The sequence below is a fragment of the Penaeus japonicus genome, unplaced genomic scaffold (assembly GCF_977035675.1).
Source record: "Penaeus japonicus unplaced genomic scaffold, GWHDUDI00000001_assembly GWHDUDI00000042, whole genome shotgun sequence".
NCBI lineage: Eukaryota > Metazoa > Arthropoda > Malacostraca > Decapoda > Penaeidae > Penaeus > Penaeus japonicus.
In genome coordinates, this window is record NW_028234444.1 from 19,076,087 (window position 1) to 19,092,294 (window position 16,208).

At 36.7% G+C, this 16,208-nt stretch overlaps 1 protein-coding gene across 8 annotated transcripts in view; it reads left to right on the forward strand.

The window, feature by feature from the left end:
• bchs (WD repeat and FYVE domain containing 3 bchs) overlaps positions 1 to 16,208 on the forward strand; it is a 40,381-nt gene that overhangs the window by 13,253 nt on the left and 10,920 nt on the right. For 2 of the 8 annotated variants that reach the window (XM_086534741.1, XM_086534746.1), the window contains exons 27-51: positions 1,027 to 1,208; positions 1,647 to 1,813; positions 2,667 to 2,702; positions 5,148 to 5,340; positions 5,635 to 5,802; positions 5,987 to 6,188; positions 7,574 to 7,778; positions 7,950 to 8,042; positions 8,390 to 8,618; positions 8,759 to 8,932; positions 9,158 to 9,337; positions 9,421 to 9,642; positions 9,860 to 10,031; positions 10,305 to 10,495; positions 10,851 to 11,104; positions 11,314 to 11,412; positions 12,137 to 12,275; positions 12,456 to 12,635; positions 12,935 to 13,099; positions 13,516 to 13,669; positions 13,972 to 14,206; positions 14,400 to 14,626; positions 14,861 to 14,984; positions 15,197 to 15,320; positions 15,644 to 15,871. In XM_086534741.1, the coding sequence (XP_086390867.1) occupies positions 1,027 to 1,208; positions 1,647 to 1,813; positions 2,667 to 2,702; positions 5,148 to 5,340; positions 5,635 to 5,802; positions 5,987 to 6,188; positions 7,574 to 7,778; positions 7,950 to 8,042; positions 8,390 to 8,618; positions 8,759 to 8,932; positions 9,158 to 9,337; positions 9,421 to 9,642; positions 9,860 to 10,031; positions 10,305 to 10,495; positions 10,851 to 11,104; positions 11,314 to 11,412; positions 12,137 to 12,275; positions 12,456 to 12,635; positions 12,935 to 13,099; positions 13,516 to 13,669; positions 13,972 to 14,206; positions 14,400 to 14,626; positions 14,861 to 14,984; positions 15,197 to 15,320; positions 15,644 to 15,871 (4,343 nt within the window). The remainder of the gene's footprint in view (positions 1 to 1,026; positions 1,209 to 1,646; positions 1,814 to 2,666; positions 2,703 to 5,147; positions 5,341 to 5,634; positions 5,803 to 5,986; positions 6,189 to 7,573; positions 7,779 to 7,949; positions 8,043 to 8,389; positions 8,619 to 8,758; positions 8,933 to 9,157; positions 9,338 to 9,420; positions 9,643 to 9,859; positions 10,032 to 10,304; positions 10,496 to 10,850; positions 11,105 to 11,313; positions 11,413 to 12,136; positions 12,276 to 12,455; positions 12,636 to 12,934; positions 13,100 to 13,515; positions 13,670 to 13,971; positions 14,207 to 14,399; positions 14,627 to 14,860; positions 14,985 to 15,196; positions 15,321 to 15,643; positions 15,872 to 16,208) is intronic. The other 6 variants (XM_086534742.1, XM_086534748.1, XM_086534743.1 and 3 more) reach the window with 4 other exon arrangements.

Consider the following 16,208-nt stretch of genomic DNA (forward strand, 5'->3'; position numbering starts at 1 on the left):
CCTACACTGGAGTGGGACTGGTAATTTTTTTTAATGATCTAACCTTTATTTGTATGGAAGACAACAAAAAGGATACAGTACAAAAAGGACTCAGTTATACCCGTATTTATGGAAAATTGGTAGAAAAAAAAAAGATTGTAGATATTGGTTAAACCATTTGTGCTGGATGATGTATTATTATGTCATATGAATATTTCGCTCCAACCGGATGGCATTCTATCACATCATGATCTCTTCCTCAAAATCTGCATTTACATTGTTATATATGTAATAATCATCAGGGTTCCATTTGTACAGATACATTTTTATTTACTTGTGAAAATAATGTAAAGCAAAACAAAAACCTCATGGAGTTACAGCGCGGCATTGCCAGGGAAAGTTTTTGTGCTTAGTCAGAGCATACACTTGTTATCTAGCCAGTGGGAGCAGCATTGCACAATTATAAGCCCTGGTGTGAATGGGTAAAATATAAGATACAAAGATGAATAGTAATTACAGTGAATGAATGAAGATGAAAGAATCCTTTGAAAGTCTGTTCTTAATTTGTGGATGGTTATCAAAATCCCACAATAAAATGAGAATTTGGAAAGCAGTTAGCAGTTTAGGATACTAGCAAGTCAAGATTCTGTAGTATAGACCATCACTATTTTCAGATCTTCAGAGTTCCTCAGGGTTCTCCTGTCCATCATTTGCAATGTATTAAACCTTATGAATTCTTCCTCTTCCTAAACCCTTTACAGATGGTTTCTGTGATATTATGTGCACATCCACTTGCCACCATTTTATCCATGTTCATCCAACCCAATACAATGTCAGTAGATAAAAAATGCATACATATTTGGTCTTTCTTGATAATTCTTTTGACTATTTTTATGAGGCAAAACTTGCTTTCTTGATAATTGGATTCATCAAAAATATACATATTTTGGGGTGTTGCAGTGATCTTTGGCCTGTCTGTTAGAGGTTTTCCATTTAGCCGTATTTTATTATTTTGATCTTTCTCTTTCAACCGGATTTATTTTCCAGGCTACTCTGTGGGTTCAGTGGTGCGGTCTCTCAGCGAGATCAGGGAGGAAGCCTGGCATATGCCTGGCTTCCAGCTCATCACATGGCTCGTTCCGCAGCACATCCACGTGCCACAAGTCTATTACCTCCTTCTGGCATTACTGCTTGGCCAGCCTGTGAAAAATGTGCAGAACAACACAAAGGTGTGAATGCTGGCATTTGTTATATTATTTCTTGTTTTTTGTTTATGTTTATCTTATTTTACAGTTATCCTTTTTTTTCTTCCTTTTTACTTTTATCCTTTAGTTGCTATGATATTGTTTGGGATGATTCTCTCCTTTTTTTAAGATAAAGAATGAGTTTGATGATTGTCTGCTTGTGATGTTTGTTTACTTTTGTTTTTTCTTGATCTTCAATTGCGTAAAGAGAATCATACCTATACATTATTTTAGATGCATCCTGGTCACTAGCCCTTTTTAAAATTTGTTTTTCTACTTATTTTAGTGCTTTTACAGAAGAAAAGATTACTTGCATTATTATTTATAGATGTTAGAGCCAGTTTTGCTTATTTCCTTAAAAGAAAAAGAGAGAAAAAATACAAAGTCGGTTTCTGGTAGGATACCTCAGACAACTGTGTTTAGATCCTCTCATGTCCACAGTTGGACTTGGACAGTATATGGACCTTCGTGTTTGGCGTTCCTGCCAGCCAGTGTGCGACCACCATCTCCGGAAGGGTGTCCCTGTGCCCAGAGGCAGCCATTGCCATCTTGGCCATGGTACGGGCCATGCTGAACCAGGAGGACAAGGGGTAAGTGACAGGAGAGCCGCAGTGGGAGTGCCATTGTGGGAATGACATGATGGGAGTGCCTAGGGAGTGCACGTTTGTTGTTGTTGAATTCACCGTTTTTTATTCTGTATTGTATTTTATGTAACTATTTTTTTGTAGATGTAATGTGTTACATGTATGTTGATTGAGTAAACTTCTCATTTATATTTGCTTATGATATGATCATATAAAAGAGATACAGAGTCATAAGAGACAAGATATATAGTAATGGGAGTGAGAGATCAGATCGAAAGAAGGAGGGAGAGAGGAAATGAAGTTTAAGTGGAATTGGGGACATATTGTTATCTTCTAAATGTGTTAGATTTCAGTGCAGTTAAGGTAAGTCTTGCTGGCAGGATCAAAGGCAGATCTGCAGGGATAAGTCCATAATAATTGTCAGTTTGTTGCAGTTATGTAAATGCTTTCTTATTACCCATTGCAACTGACAGTGGAAAAATGGACTTTATGCCATTTTTACTGATGATGAAATGATAATTATAGTTATCATATTTTTTGTAAATACAGTACTTATGTGCTTAAATACTATTAATGTCTTGATCAGTTTAAAAAATTAGCTTTCTTTTGTAACACCTGAGAACTGCTTCTGTGTAAAAAAAAATACAGAAGAAACTTGCCAAGTGTGAAGTATTTGTAGAATCTTCATGTAATTGCTTCAACAAATTCTTACTCTTTCATTAATTTCACACTGGAATGCATTTTTCTTTAGTTGTACCATATTCTTTACTAACTTTTAGTTCCATGCACAAGTCGAATGTGATTTTCTTTCCCCACTTCGGAAATTAATTTCTGCCGTCTTCTTTTAATTTCCCCGCAGACAGTTTACAGCAACTGCCACTGTAGCCGGTTCCACGTATGTCTTCTGGCCTTTTGTTTAGTTATGGTTTAGCCTTAATTTTTTTTGCCCCCCCCCCCCTTTTTTTAATTTTTTTTGTTTTTATTGTGAGGGCGGTCCTTTTTTGTTTTTGTTTTTGTTTTCTCTTATTATTATGTTGTGAGTTGATTTATGAAATGGAGAACTCTCTTTAAGGCATGAACTGTTTTCTTTTTTATTCTTGATATTATTGTTATTGATATTATTATTGTTATTGTTGTCATTATCATTATCATTATCATTATCATTATCATTATCATTATCATTATCATTATCATTACTATTACTATTACTATTACTATTACTATTACTATTACTATTACTATTACTATTACTATTACTATTACTATTACTATTACTATTACTATTACTATTACTATTACTATTACTATTACTATTACTATTACTATTACTATTACTATTACTATTACTATTACTATTATTATTACTATTACTATTACAAATTACTATTACTGTTACTGTTACTGTTACAACCATTACCATTGTCACTACCATTGTCATTGTCATTGTCATTGTCATCGTCATCATTGTATCATTGTATCATTGTCATTTTAATTATGATAATGATAATAATAACAATAATAATAATATCAATGATAACAACAATAATGATAATAATAATGATAATGATGATGATGATGATGATGATGATGATGATGATGATCATCATCATCATCATCATCATCATCATCATCATCATCATCATCATCATCATCATCATCATCATCATCATCATCATCATCATCATCATCATCATCATCATCATCATCATCATCATCATCATCATCATCATCATCATCATCATCATCATCATCATCATCATCATCTGCATCATCACCTTCATCATCATCATCATCATCATCATCATCATCATCATCATCATCTGCATCATCACCTTCATCATCATCATCATCATCTGCATCATCACCTTCATCTTCTTCATCTTCTTCATCTTCATCTTCATCTTCATGTTCATCTTCATGTTCATCTTCATTATCATTGTCTTCATCATCATCAGAAATATTGTCATTCTTCTTATTCTTATTCTTATTATTCTTATTCTTATTCTTATTCTTATTATTATTATTATTATTATTATTATTATTATTATTATTATTATTATTATTATTATTATTATTATTATTATTATTATTATTATTATTATTATTATTATTATTATTATTATTATTATTATTATTATTATTATTATTACTATTACTACATATTTTTTATTATTTTTATCTTTATTACTGATATTGCTATTGCTATTGTTATTGTTATTGTTATTGTTATTGTTATTGTTTTTTATTATTGTTATTGTTATTGTTTTCATTATTGGTATTTTTATTAGTATTATTCTTATTATTGTATATATGATTTTTTTTTACCTTATTTGTTAGAAAAATAGATACTGAAGTTCGGAGTAATAATAAATTGCTCTTAGTTTTCTGCTAACAAAATTTGTTTACAAATTAATGCTATAGTCTTCCATTCAGTTAGCATCTTGCTGCTTTCATGATATGGAAATTTATGCATAAAGGATACAGAAAGCTTGAACCATGACGTATGTTACTGCATTATTTGCCTAATCTTTCTTTGCATTGCTTCTAAGAGCTTAATTTATCTCCTGTGGAACCATGAAGTGCTGTGAGGTGGATATTGTTACATAAGCCTCTACCATATTTTTGTGTAATGTAGCACCCCAGTCATGGTTTGTTGTTGGAAAAGCCTACATTACCTTGCCCATTTTTACTTGCCACATATCTAGAACTAGCTGCTCCGCTAATGGTGCAAAGGAAGAGGCAGAGTAAGTGAGTGAAGAGTGAAAAAGTTATAGTGTAAGGTCTTTGTACTTGAATTCAAATTTTCTTGGGAAGGAGTAAGGTTTTACTCACTGTAATTATTAGTAAAGAATTCCGGACGAAGAGGCAGTGACTTGTTTAATCAAACTTGTAATGAATTTGATGATTATTTTTAACAAGAGAAAAAAATTAGCACTTCAAGAATCTTTATAAATTATTTACACAAATTGAAACTTTATTTGTATTCAGGAATGTATGAATTTCATGGGAAACTTTTATTCTTTTATGGTTTTATAATACATAAGAAATGCATGTCTGTGCTTTGTTTTTGTTAGGTTGTAAAAGTTATGATTTAAAAAATTGTCAAAAAGCTTATTAATTAAAACAAAATAAGTGTTTTGATTAGTCAAATGTTGTTATGGATTGTATTCTGTCAAGTTTTGTGTTAGGTCTATTCCAGTAGTTTTCTATATTAGATTCATGGGATAAGTAAGATTTTTTCCTCATTTTACTTATTTTTATTCTATCATCATCTTAACTTTTTGATGGTTCAGCCAAGGGTTCCCCACTCTAAGAGAGAGCCCCCATTACTCCCTTGCAGAAAGGAGCTTCCCGACTGGCTGCAGAGCTACCCAGTCACCCTCATCCAGTTCCTGCGATTCCTCTACCAGCAGAACGGGGACTTCCTCCCTGTCTTCCTGTCTGGAGATGTCCTTGCAGCTCTGGCCTCGACACTTTTCCCTTACACAGGCGCTTCTGAGCCCCCCAGTCTGACTTCTCCTGATGATGAGAAGGTGATTTGAGGGTTTGGCACTAGGGTTTCACTTGATGTAAAGAGATATCTTCATTATAGTTTAGAAAAAAAATGTTTTGATTACTATATTTTTGTGCTTATTTGTAAGATTGGACCAACACAGTAATATACTTACAGGCTTGTATACCTCTGCAATGGTATATGTATGATAATAACAGCCAGATGAGCACATAGCATACTGGGACACTACTCACACACAAGCATGTGAACACAATTAATTTCTATTCTGTATTACCACTAAACTTATTAATTTCCATTCCTGATGTTTTTTCAGTTCATAACTAGTGGGGATGTAGTGATAGTGAAGTGCGAGTCAGATGGAAGTCTCACAAACCATCCAGCTAAGAAACAGGTTATGGATTTCCTGAAGAACCTTGTTGTTGACTCGCTGTCTCTTCCACCAGCAAGCAAAGGCCCTCACACCATTGACCTGTTGTTGGAGGTATGTCTGAAAAGGGTTATGTTTTTGTGGGCTTAAATTTTCTCGCAGGCCAATTAGATTGATTGTACCCAGATGTGTAGAGCATGGCACCTGGGTGTATTTTTTCCCCTAGCTTATAGTTTGTGTATTTGGTTGTATTCAGGATCTCTTTTGATTTCTCCTTAAACTTGCCATTCCACATCAGGCTACCCCAGAGAACAGCAGCGTGGCTCAGGTGTGCGAGTTCCAGACGCAGTTGCTTGGGACCCTCATGGAACATCTGCTGGATGCGGATATCCTTATTGGGGAAGGAGCCGCCCTGCCGGTAGTGGCAGGAGGATCCATCCAGCACATTGCACCCAATGTCTTCTATCTTGCAGCAAGGATTGTGGACAAACTCTGGGCAGGTGAGGAGGTGCAAGCAGAAAATTAAGAATAGATGTAATAAGAACAGTAAAATTACAGAGAAAAGTGTATAGGCAGAGTATAGTAGGAATAGGGAGAGTAGAAAAAAGGGAAAAAGAGAATGGCAGAGAGAAAGGAGGAAGAGTGAGAAAAATAAGAAGAGGAGAACAAGAGGGATGAAAGAATGGTCAAAAAAGGAAAAGATATGATAGGAGTTGGAGTCGAGCTGGACTAAATAAAGGGAATATCCCTCAGATGGGAGATGGGGTGTCATTTGCACTGTTTTGAGTTTTTGGTGGTTTCATGCTCATATATACTTAGAAAAATATCACATGTATCATATGGCCCAACTCCGATTTTTACTTGGCATAAGAAGGACGTAACCACCACCCATGTATAATTTCCAGTGTGCTAGTTCCCAATGTACCTTCTCTCATGATGGATTGTGTGACATTTGTATATAATATCACTCTTTCATAATTGCTTTGATATTTCCAAATTATGTTTTTATGTCGGATGTAGATAAATACGAAAGACCTCTAATGATTTCTTATAGAAAGAACATTGCATTTTTGACTGTTTGAGTATTATTATGCATCTGATCTGGTTTGAATCCTCCTGGTGGCTTGTATTAGCCAAGACATTGGTTATTATGTGTAAAATATTCCTCCATCCCTTTGTCACTGAAAATATGAGAAATTTATATATACATATATGTACATATACATAATATACATATACATAATATACATATACATAATATACATATACATAATGTACATATCTACATTTACATCTATGTCTATATCAATATCTGTATCTATATCTGTATCTGTATCTATATCTGTATCTATATCTATATCTGTATCTGTATCTGTATCTGTATCTGTATCTGTATCTGTATCTGTATCTGTATCTATATCTGTATCTATATCTATATCTATATCTATATCTATATCTATATCTATATCTATATCTATATCTATATCTATATCTATATCTATATCTATATCTATATCTATATCTATATCTATATCTATATCTATATCTATATCTATATCTATATCTGTTTATCTAACCATTTAACTATCTATCTATCTATCTATCTGTCTATCTGTCTATTTATCCATATATACTCACTCATATACATACACAAATCTAAATATATATATGTATACATAGATGTTTATACATACACAAAATACTTTTGATATTGTTAATTTTCATGTGATTGTTAATTATTGCTATGGAAATATGCCAAGTAGGGATAATGCAAGAGAAAGAGAAAAAGGTCTATATTAAATTCATTTTGCAGATCCCAATTGTATTGATATTATCATTTCATATAAGGACACCTTCTTTTTAATTCATGCATTATTACTCTCAGGTGTATTCAACAAGGACCCCCACGAGGTGTTCGACTTCATCATCAAACTCATCTCACAAGCCAAACGCCGTGCATCTGGCATCAACCTGGAGTCCATTTACCACTGCCTCAACCGAACTATTCTTTACCTGCTCTCAAGGCCAGCTGACTCCATTGCGTCACAAATGTCGATCCTGGAAGCACTTCACAAGTTAACAACCCACAGGCAAGTTTTTTTAGAGACTGTGAATCTCCTGTCTTTTCTTTTCTCTTTTTCTGTGATTCTTTGCTTTGAAAGGCCACATCTATCACTAAGTGGTAACTTCTGTGCTGCTGCTTTTTTTTTTTCTTACCTTTTTTCATTTTGTAAATTTTTCCTTCCCCTCTCGTCCTGCAGAAGTGTCGTGTTTGGTGCAGGGAACCATGAGCCTGAATTTGTTGCCTGCCTCACCTACTGCTTGTTGCAACTCACTGCAGACATCAAGATCAAGTGGGTAGCAGTGACTGGTCTGGAATTTTGCAAGTCTAAGCTAGATATTCTGAGATTCTTGAATGGAGATTTCTGTTTTTACATTTTATTTTTTGTCATAGTTCTTTTGCTTGATTATTATGTGTATTGATGAAGGACTGAAATCATAATATGTGTTGGTACACATACATTTTATATTTCTCAATTTTGCATTTATCAAATGTTCAGTCATTTTTTTCAACAAAGGTGGTGAGTATCAATGTGCTTAACTACAAAGTTTCTGTATTAAACAAAAAAGAATGTGCCAAATACACTTCATTCTTTGAACTTTTTCATGCTTTAGACCTCTAAAGCTTCCTCTTTTCCAGCACTGACACCACCAACCGCTCAGTGTGGCATGTGAATCCAGTGGTGATAGAGGAAGGCGTTGATGTTGCTGAGACAAAGTGTGAAGCTGCTGCCAAACCCCCTACAACTGGGGGAACTGGACGTGACTTTGCAGAAGCCACGGCCACACAAAGTCACAACCTAATGGCCACAGCTGCAACAAGAGTTTGGGAAGAACTCTACATCACCAAGAAGCCTGCTATTGAAGAGGTTATTAATGCACATTGTTGTTTTCTAGTTTAAAATATTTTTGCATGTAAGTCATTGTATATATGTGCAAGAGCATTTCTGTGTTCCATAGGTGTGATGTGCTAAAGTCCTGATTGATGAACATTTTTATCTGGTTTTAGGTGTACAAAGTGTCACTGAGTGCTGGAAGTGGGAAGGCTCCAGAGCTCTCAAGTGTGCGTGACCTCGTCAATGAGGCCTCACACAAACTCTGGTTAGCCTTCCTAGAGGGGGAAAAGAAGCAGTCCTATAGGCTACCTTGGGAGATTCCAACACAAATACAAAGTGTCACAAATGTGAGTAAAACCCCATTCGATTTTGTTTTATATTTTGACTTGAGTAATTGTTTATATAAATGTAATTTTTTTTTATACTTTTGGATTTTTTTTGCCTTGTCTCTTTTTGTCTGTTGATGGCTCCTACTAGATTATAGGCAGTCCTCATGTACTGATATTTTCATTTTTTTTTATGTATCTTAGAGTTATCATGCATATTCTCATAATCAAATTTACTGTATGCAGAAGCTGCAGAAGGTAACTGGGGGCCTGACGAGACTGGCATCAAGGACAAAGGGACGAAGAGAAGACAGCATTGTCACTCGCAAAATCAACATGCCAATGTCAGACGTGCAGATGGCCACTTTCACCCATATCTCCATCATTGGGGATCTAGTGGACTTGCAACACAGGCAGTACTTGCAGGTAAGCTCTATGTGAATACCTATAGAAGGCTTATGAATGCTGTTACTTTTGAAAGACGTACTAAAGTGGACTTCCTATTGCAGAAACAGAAACACATGGCAAGCTATGTGTGGGAGTCATGGGAGAGATGTGAGAGGGAGCTGACAAGGGAGCGAGGGCTCTGGGGTCCCATGAAGGGCTCACGCCTCGATAAATGGATCCTAGATGCGACTGAAGGCCCTTGTCGCATGAGGAAGAAGATGGTCCATAACCGCCACTTCTACAAGCACTATCCTTTCAAACCCCAAACAGAGAACTATGAAAATGTGAGCTATTAGATAATAAGATGACTTTTTAAAAGTATTTCTTCCAGCATTGCAAATCACTTGCACACTGTCACATGCCAGGTCATGATCTTCTGGTTATGGTCACATTAAATGCTTAAGTGGTGTTGATTTGCCATTATATCTTCAGACCATAGAAAACCATTTACACACTTGGTGTCATCCAGTTGTGAATGCTCATCTGTCTATCCATCCGTAGCGTCACCTTAAGTACAAAGTGGCCTCGAGCTTCGATAGCAAGGAGTATGCAGAGAGACGACGTCCTGAGGGTCTGACAGATCTTGAGGTGCATGAAAGGGAACCTGTCATTGAGGAGGAGACAACTAACCTTGAAAATGAGAGCTTTGCTGGAAGAGAAGTGTCTGATATAGGTAGGAACTTTGAGAGGAGTTTGTTTAGAATCCAGGCTGTCAACCATGAACCTAGTTTAGAAAAAGATTGTGGACTAAATGAAAAGAGTTGACAAAAGATATTTAGTTTAATATATATTTCTTATTAACAGAATTTTAAGAAATAAAAAAAGAATGTGGTGCATTTTCAATAAATTTATGAATGTGCCAAATTTTATGCATTTGTAAAAAAAAAAAATGAATGGAATATTATGATTCTTGCTAATGATGCAATGAAACTTTGCCTCATACTAGATGTCCAAGGGTTACAAGGCGCCATAGTGAAGAGTGGAGGCCTAAACAACCGAGCAGCTTCTGAGGCGGAAGATGAAGGGGACACCCTAGACATTGGTGAAATGGTGGGCCAGGATTCCAACACACCCACAGATGACTCCCAAAATCCCGACAATCAGACTCTCCTAAGGCTGTTAGACTATGGTGAAAAGGTAATAGATTGGGGTTATAGCTTGATGTGTGTGTGCTATGAGTTAATTGGTAGCATTGGAAAAAAAATTCTGTCTCTCTCTCTGTACATATCTATTCTGTTATTGATGATGTTACTCTTACTTGTTGTTTGATGCTGCTATAGTGAGTAAGAGATGCATAATTGGTGCATTTGTAATTACATTTTTTGAATTTAGAATGTATTATGTATCCTGATTTTTTTTTATTGCAAAAGTGCTTTCCAGATGACATGCCTATCATTATACTAATCTCATGATAATAGATCAATGATTAGCATACTGCTATTGTAAAAACGAAAGTTTTAGTTATAATTTCACTATCCTTATGTCACCCCAGATCAGCCACATGTTCAGATGTGCGAGGATTCAGGGATTGGACACCATTGAGGGGTTGTTGCTCTTTGGGCGCGAGCACTTCTACATTGTAGATGGCTTCACCCTCCTCAAGTGCCGGGAGATCAGGGACATTGCCTCGCTGCCTGAGGGGACGCATGAGCCCATCATCCCTTCGACTAACCCCATGACCAGCCTGGAGCACCATGCATGTTCCAAATTCCATTACGATGAAATCCGAGAAGTGCACCAGAGAAGGTGAATTTAGCAAAGTTTAATCGTTATGGAATGAGATATTCATTGTTTGATGACATTGGTTAGACAGTTTGAATTGCAAGATGTTTAAAGAGTAAATGTAACATTAAAGATACTTTAGTTATATATTTTAAATTGCTACACGTGTTGTGCTGTCAGTGGCTATGTCCTTGGTGTCATATGATGTAAGTTCCTTCTTCTCTCATTTTCAGATACTTACTTCAGCCCATTGCTCTTGAGATTTTCTCTTCTGATGGCAGAAACTACTTACTTGCCTTACCAAGAAAACTTCGTAATAAGATATATCAGAGGTCAGTAGTTGATTTCTCTGTCTTTTGTTCTATTATTACATATCTCTTTATATTTATTTCTTCATTAAAGTCTGTAATATAACTTCTTGGAACATGCATTGTTAATCCATAAGATGTTCGGCCTAGGCTGGGTACTTTTAGATCTGTGTTTTCTGTTATTTCTGTGACTTATGGATTAAATGTGAGCCTAAAGTGATACTAATTAGCATTTGGTATGATGCATAAGTTACACAATTAAAGGAGTAACCAGCTTGTATTTTGAAAAAAAAATGCAATGTGAAAGTGATCTCATCCTATGAAAAATAAGAAAAATGCCTGTAGTGGAAGAGTTAACCAAGCAGTTTTTCATTGAAGATTGTCAGTTGACAAAAAGTGCAGTAAAAGGGTTATTAGTAATTTATGCAAAGCCTCTTAACCCATTCACGCCGGGGCAGTTCCGGCTTTGCGCGGTCGCAATACCGGGGTTCTCGAACGCATAAGTCTAACGCCTCGAGATTCTCGGGCGCACAAGCCGCGAGCCTCGGTTGCCCGCTCGCTCTACCCGAGCGCGCGGCTTCCCCTCATAGCACGTCCAGGGCGTCTGACGCGAAAACCACAATACGTGCTATCACGTCACCCGGCGTGAATGGGTTAAACAAACCAGGTTCATAGAACATAAACTATTTAGAACCTAAACATATTTACTCAAACAGAGGAAGCAATTGTAGAAATCATTATTTTCCAGACTGATGGTGGTCTGCACTGGCCTGGCAGACAATGCTCAGCAATCAGTTGAAGGCCAAAGACGGTCAGCGAGTGTGGAGCAGGCTGGAGGTCTGTTCTCGTCGATAATTGGGGAAACTTCAGTTACACACAGATGGGTGGTAAGTTACATTTTCTAGAAAGTGGATTGTAATGTGAGTATTGATGGTGTAGAGTGGAAGGGGAAGAATATTTCTATGTTTCAGAGAGTTTTGATAAACCTTCTATAATGGGGGAATCTTGAGGATTTTTCAGATAGATCAAGCCACTTCATTGAAAGTAATTGACACACTAATTTCCAGCGTGGTGAAATCAGCAATTTCCAGTATCTAATGCACCTGAACACGCTGGCCGGGAGGTCGTACAATGACCTGATGCAGTACCCAATTTTCCCCTGGGTCCTGGCTGACTATGCGGCTGAGGAACTGGACTTGACGAGCTCCACTACCTTCAGGGATCTCTCCAAACCTATGGGGGCGCAGGTCAGGGCATTTCTTTTTCTCTGTTTTTCCTTTCTCTTTTCTTCTTATGTCCATTTCTTTGGATTTTTTATCATTTTTTGATACCTTTTTCATATTCCGTTTGGTTGTATTTTCTTTTTGGTATTTTTTCTACTTTTCTCTCATATTTTCTTCTCTTACTACTGCCTTTTCATCCTTTTTCTAATTTATCTGAATTTATCTGAGTTTCCTGTATAATTTTGAAGAAAAAATGTGTAAGATAAACAAATGTTGTCAGTATCTGATCTCTGAACTCACCCACGCCGTGGCACTTCATACAGACCCCCGAGAGGCTGGAGCAATTTGCAAAGCGCTACCGGGAGTGGGATGACCCATCGGGCGAGACTCCGCCCTACCACTACGGCACCCACTACTCCTCAGCCATGATTGTCTCTTCCTACCTCGTCCGCATGGAGCCCTTCACCCAACACTTTCTCAGGTTACAGGTAAATATCTGACAAATGCTGATGTTTTTTTTTCACCACAACTTCATTTCCCTCTCTCTTCCACCACAGGTTTGAGGGATATTGTGGAAGGATTCTGTTTTTTTTCTCTGTGGCTGCTAGCAACTTTTGCTATTAGTTATAAGTTTATAATATTCAGTGTCAGTGTATTGTTCAACAGGTTATTTGAATCCCAAAACATGAAGAGGATATCATTGTATTGTTCATAGTTTTCATCTGTGATTACTTGAATCCCGTCAAAAACATTTCTGAGTTTTTATTTCTTTGGCTGTCAAAGATATGTAGACTAGACTTGTTTATTTGTAACAGTTTACAAAGTTCAAACTTTATTTGCTAGTGATTGCTTTTTAAAATGTGATTGCATAACATTTACCTTCAACTCTTGGGTGTTTTTCCAGGGTGGCCACTTTGACTTGGCTGACCGCATGTTCCACAGCATGAAGGAGGCATGGCACTCTGCCTCACGTAACAACATGGCTGACGTCAAGGAACTCATTCCCGAGTTCTTCTATTTACCAGAATTCCTCATCAATTCCAATAGGTTTGACTTAGGTGAGTGGTAAAGTTTTTGTTTCTTTCTTTCCTAGGGTCTTGATCATACATATGGTAAGGATTATTAGTTGAAGAAGCATATGTAACCATCAGTTTTTGTTGCAGATTTTCCAACAAATCTCATTTATCATGTTGAGAAACTAATTTTTTTTTTCGTACATTTTGTTATATGATATTGCATTTGGTATTCCACTGTACAGTATTATCATTTATACTGAAAAACTACTCCAGTCACATTGCTCTATTCACATTAGAATGTCATTAAATTTCACTGATTAAAACTATCCAAATTTCTTTTGTAGGTTGTAAGCAGAGTGGCACACAGTTAGACGATGTTGTGCTCCCCCCATGGGCTAAAGGAGATGCACGGGAATTCATTCGTTTACACAGAGCAGCCCTGGAGTGTGACTATGTCTCGGCACACTTGCACGAATGGATCGACCTGATATTTGGGTACAAGCAGCAAGGACAGCCTGCAGTTGAGGCTGTTAATGTCTTCCATCACCTCTTCTATGAGGGAAATGTGGATATTTACAGGTAATGGAATAGTAGGTTAAGGAGAAAGGGATAATAATTTTCTTAAAAGGAATTGTTTAATTTGTCAGATGATGCAAAGTAACTTTATTTTTTGAGATTTGTTATTTCTTTTTAGGTAAATATTTAAAAAACTAAAGGTAATAGTAAGGCTTCCTGTATCTAATATAGCTTGATGAAACATGTGTCTCCACAGCATTGATGACCCCCTGAAAAAGAATGCAACCATCGGCTTCATCAACAACTTCGGCCAGATCCCCAAACAGCTCTTCCGCAAGCCTCATCCTTGTAAGAAGCTCTCAGGCCAGCGTACCTCGCTGATTGATGGCGGGCCGCTCTCTCAGGCTCCCTCAGTCACGCCACTCGAAAAAGTCTATTATCAGAATTTAGATAACCTCAGGCCTACCATGCAGCCAGTTAAAGGTTAGCCTATATTTCACTAGTGTAATTTTTGTAAAAACTTCTATGTTTTGTGTCATTCTGGGTAAATGTCAGGATGCCATAGAAATAGCTAACTCAAGTTCTTTTTGGAACAGTAATGATATGATTTATTTTATTTCTGATTTTCTTTAGATTTTTGGCAATGGTTTGTGCCATATTTCAGTTTATAATGATTGCCATAGCATGATAAACAGTAATTTACCGATATCCCCGCAGAAGTGAAGGGGGCTGTGGGACAGATCATTGCGCAAGACAAGGTCATCCTTGCCGTAGAGCAGAACAAGACGTTGATCCCTCCAACGTACCAACGATACTTGGCTTGGGGATTCGCAGATCAGAGGCAAGTATATTCCTTGCATTATTTCCTTTGGTTTTCCAACAAATGACTATTATCTTTGGGATTTTATTATCATCTTTATGATATTCTGCATTGTTTCATTTTCATTTGTTTATATCTTTTTGGTCCCTTTATGTTGAATTTAAAAGAGTATTTTGGTTGTTTTGTGATTAAATTTTTTGTGCATTCTACTTATTTGTTATTATTTTTTTCAGCCTTCGTATTGGTGGTTATGAAAGTGAGCGTGCAGTTTTAGTGAGCGAAACTCCTCAGAATGGAGAGATTTTAGCTGCGGTTTGCCCCAACAACAAGACTATAATAACTGCAGGGACTTCTACGGTAAAGAATTATGCCAAGCTTTATTTTATGGGTGTTTTTAAGTTTGAACACAGTATTATGTTAGGTTTGAGAATTTCATCAGTACAAGTTGTGAAAAGGGGTCTGCTCTGTATTATGGGTATGAGTATCTTGCTTCAGATTTTTATGCATATATTATATGAATACCTCCAAGACCCTAAATTGGGTCTTGGAGAGACAAGCTGTTTCTGTCACTGAACTTTCTTTGTTGATTATTTGTTTAGAGGGTAGCTGTCAGTTGCACTGAGGCAAACAAAGTGCAGCCCATTTTCAGAACTCCCTGTAATTATCTTTCCTCACTACAGGTGGTGAATGTTTACGAAATCATCAAGCGTCAATTAGTCCACAAGAAATCACTCTATGGGCACAGTGATGGCATTACATGCCTGGCAGCGAGTAGTGCATATGGCCTCTTGGTGTCGGGATCAAGAGATCGCTCTGCCATCATCTGGGACTTGGCAAGGAAGGCTTTTGTGAGGCAACTGATCCCTCATGAGGCCCCTGTGGCAGCGCTTGCCATTAATGAGCAGACGGTGAGTTGTGGGGTCAGAAAGTCATGTACGGGAGGACTGATGGATCTTTGTATATTTCATGATTTGCGTACTAACATAAACTCATGGTTGAGATTGCAGGTTATAGATAAAGTTAAGGTCAGGTTAAGAGGCCCATGTTTTTGTTTTTAAAAACATTCAGCTCCTATTATCAGGCTGAAGATATTGGTTCCTAATTGACCATTCCCCCGTAGAGTGTCATTCTGGAGAGAATTTTAGAAAATCATAAGCTGAAATAGATGCCCTCTTAAAATTAGTTATTTACAATGGAAACCAATTTGTTCTTTCTATGATTAGTGTACTTTACACTAGTAGAAAT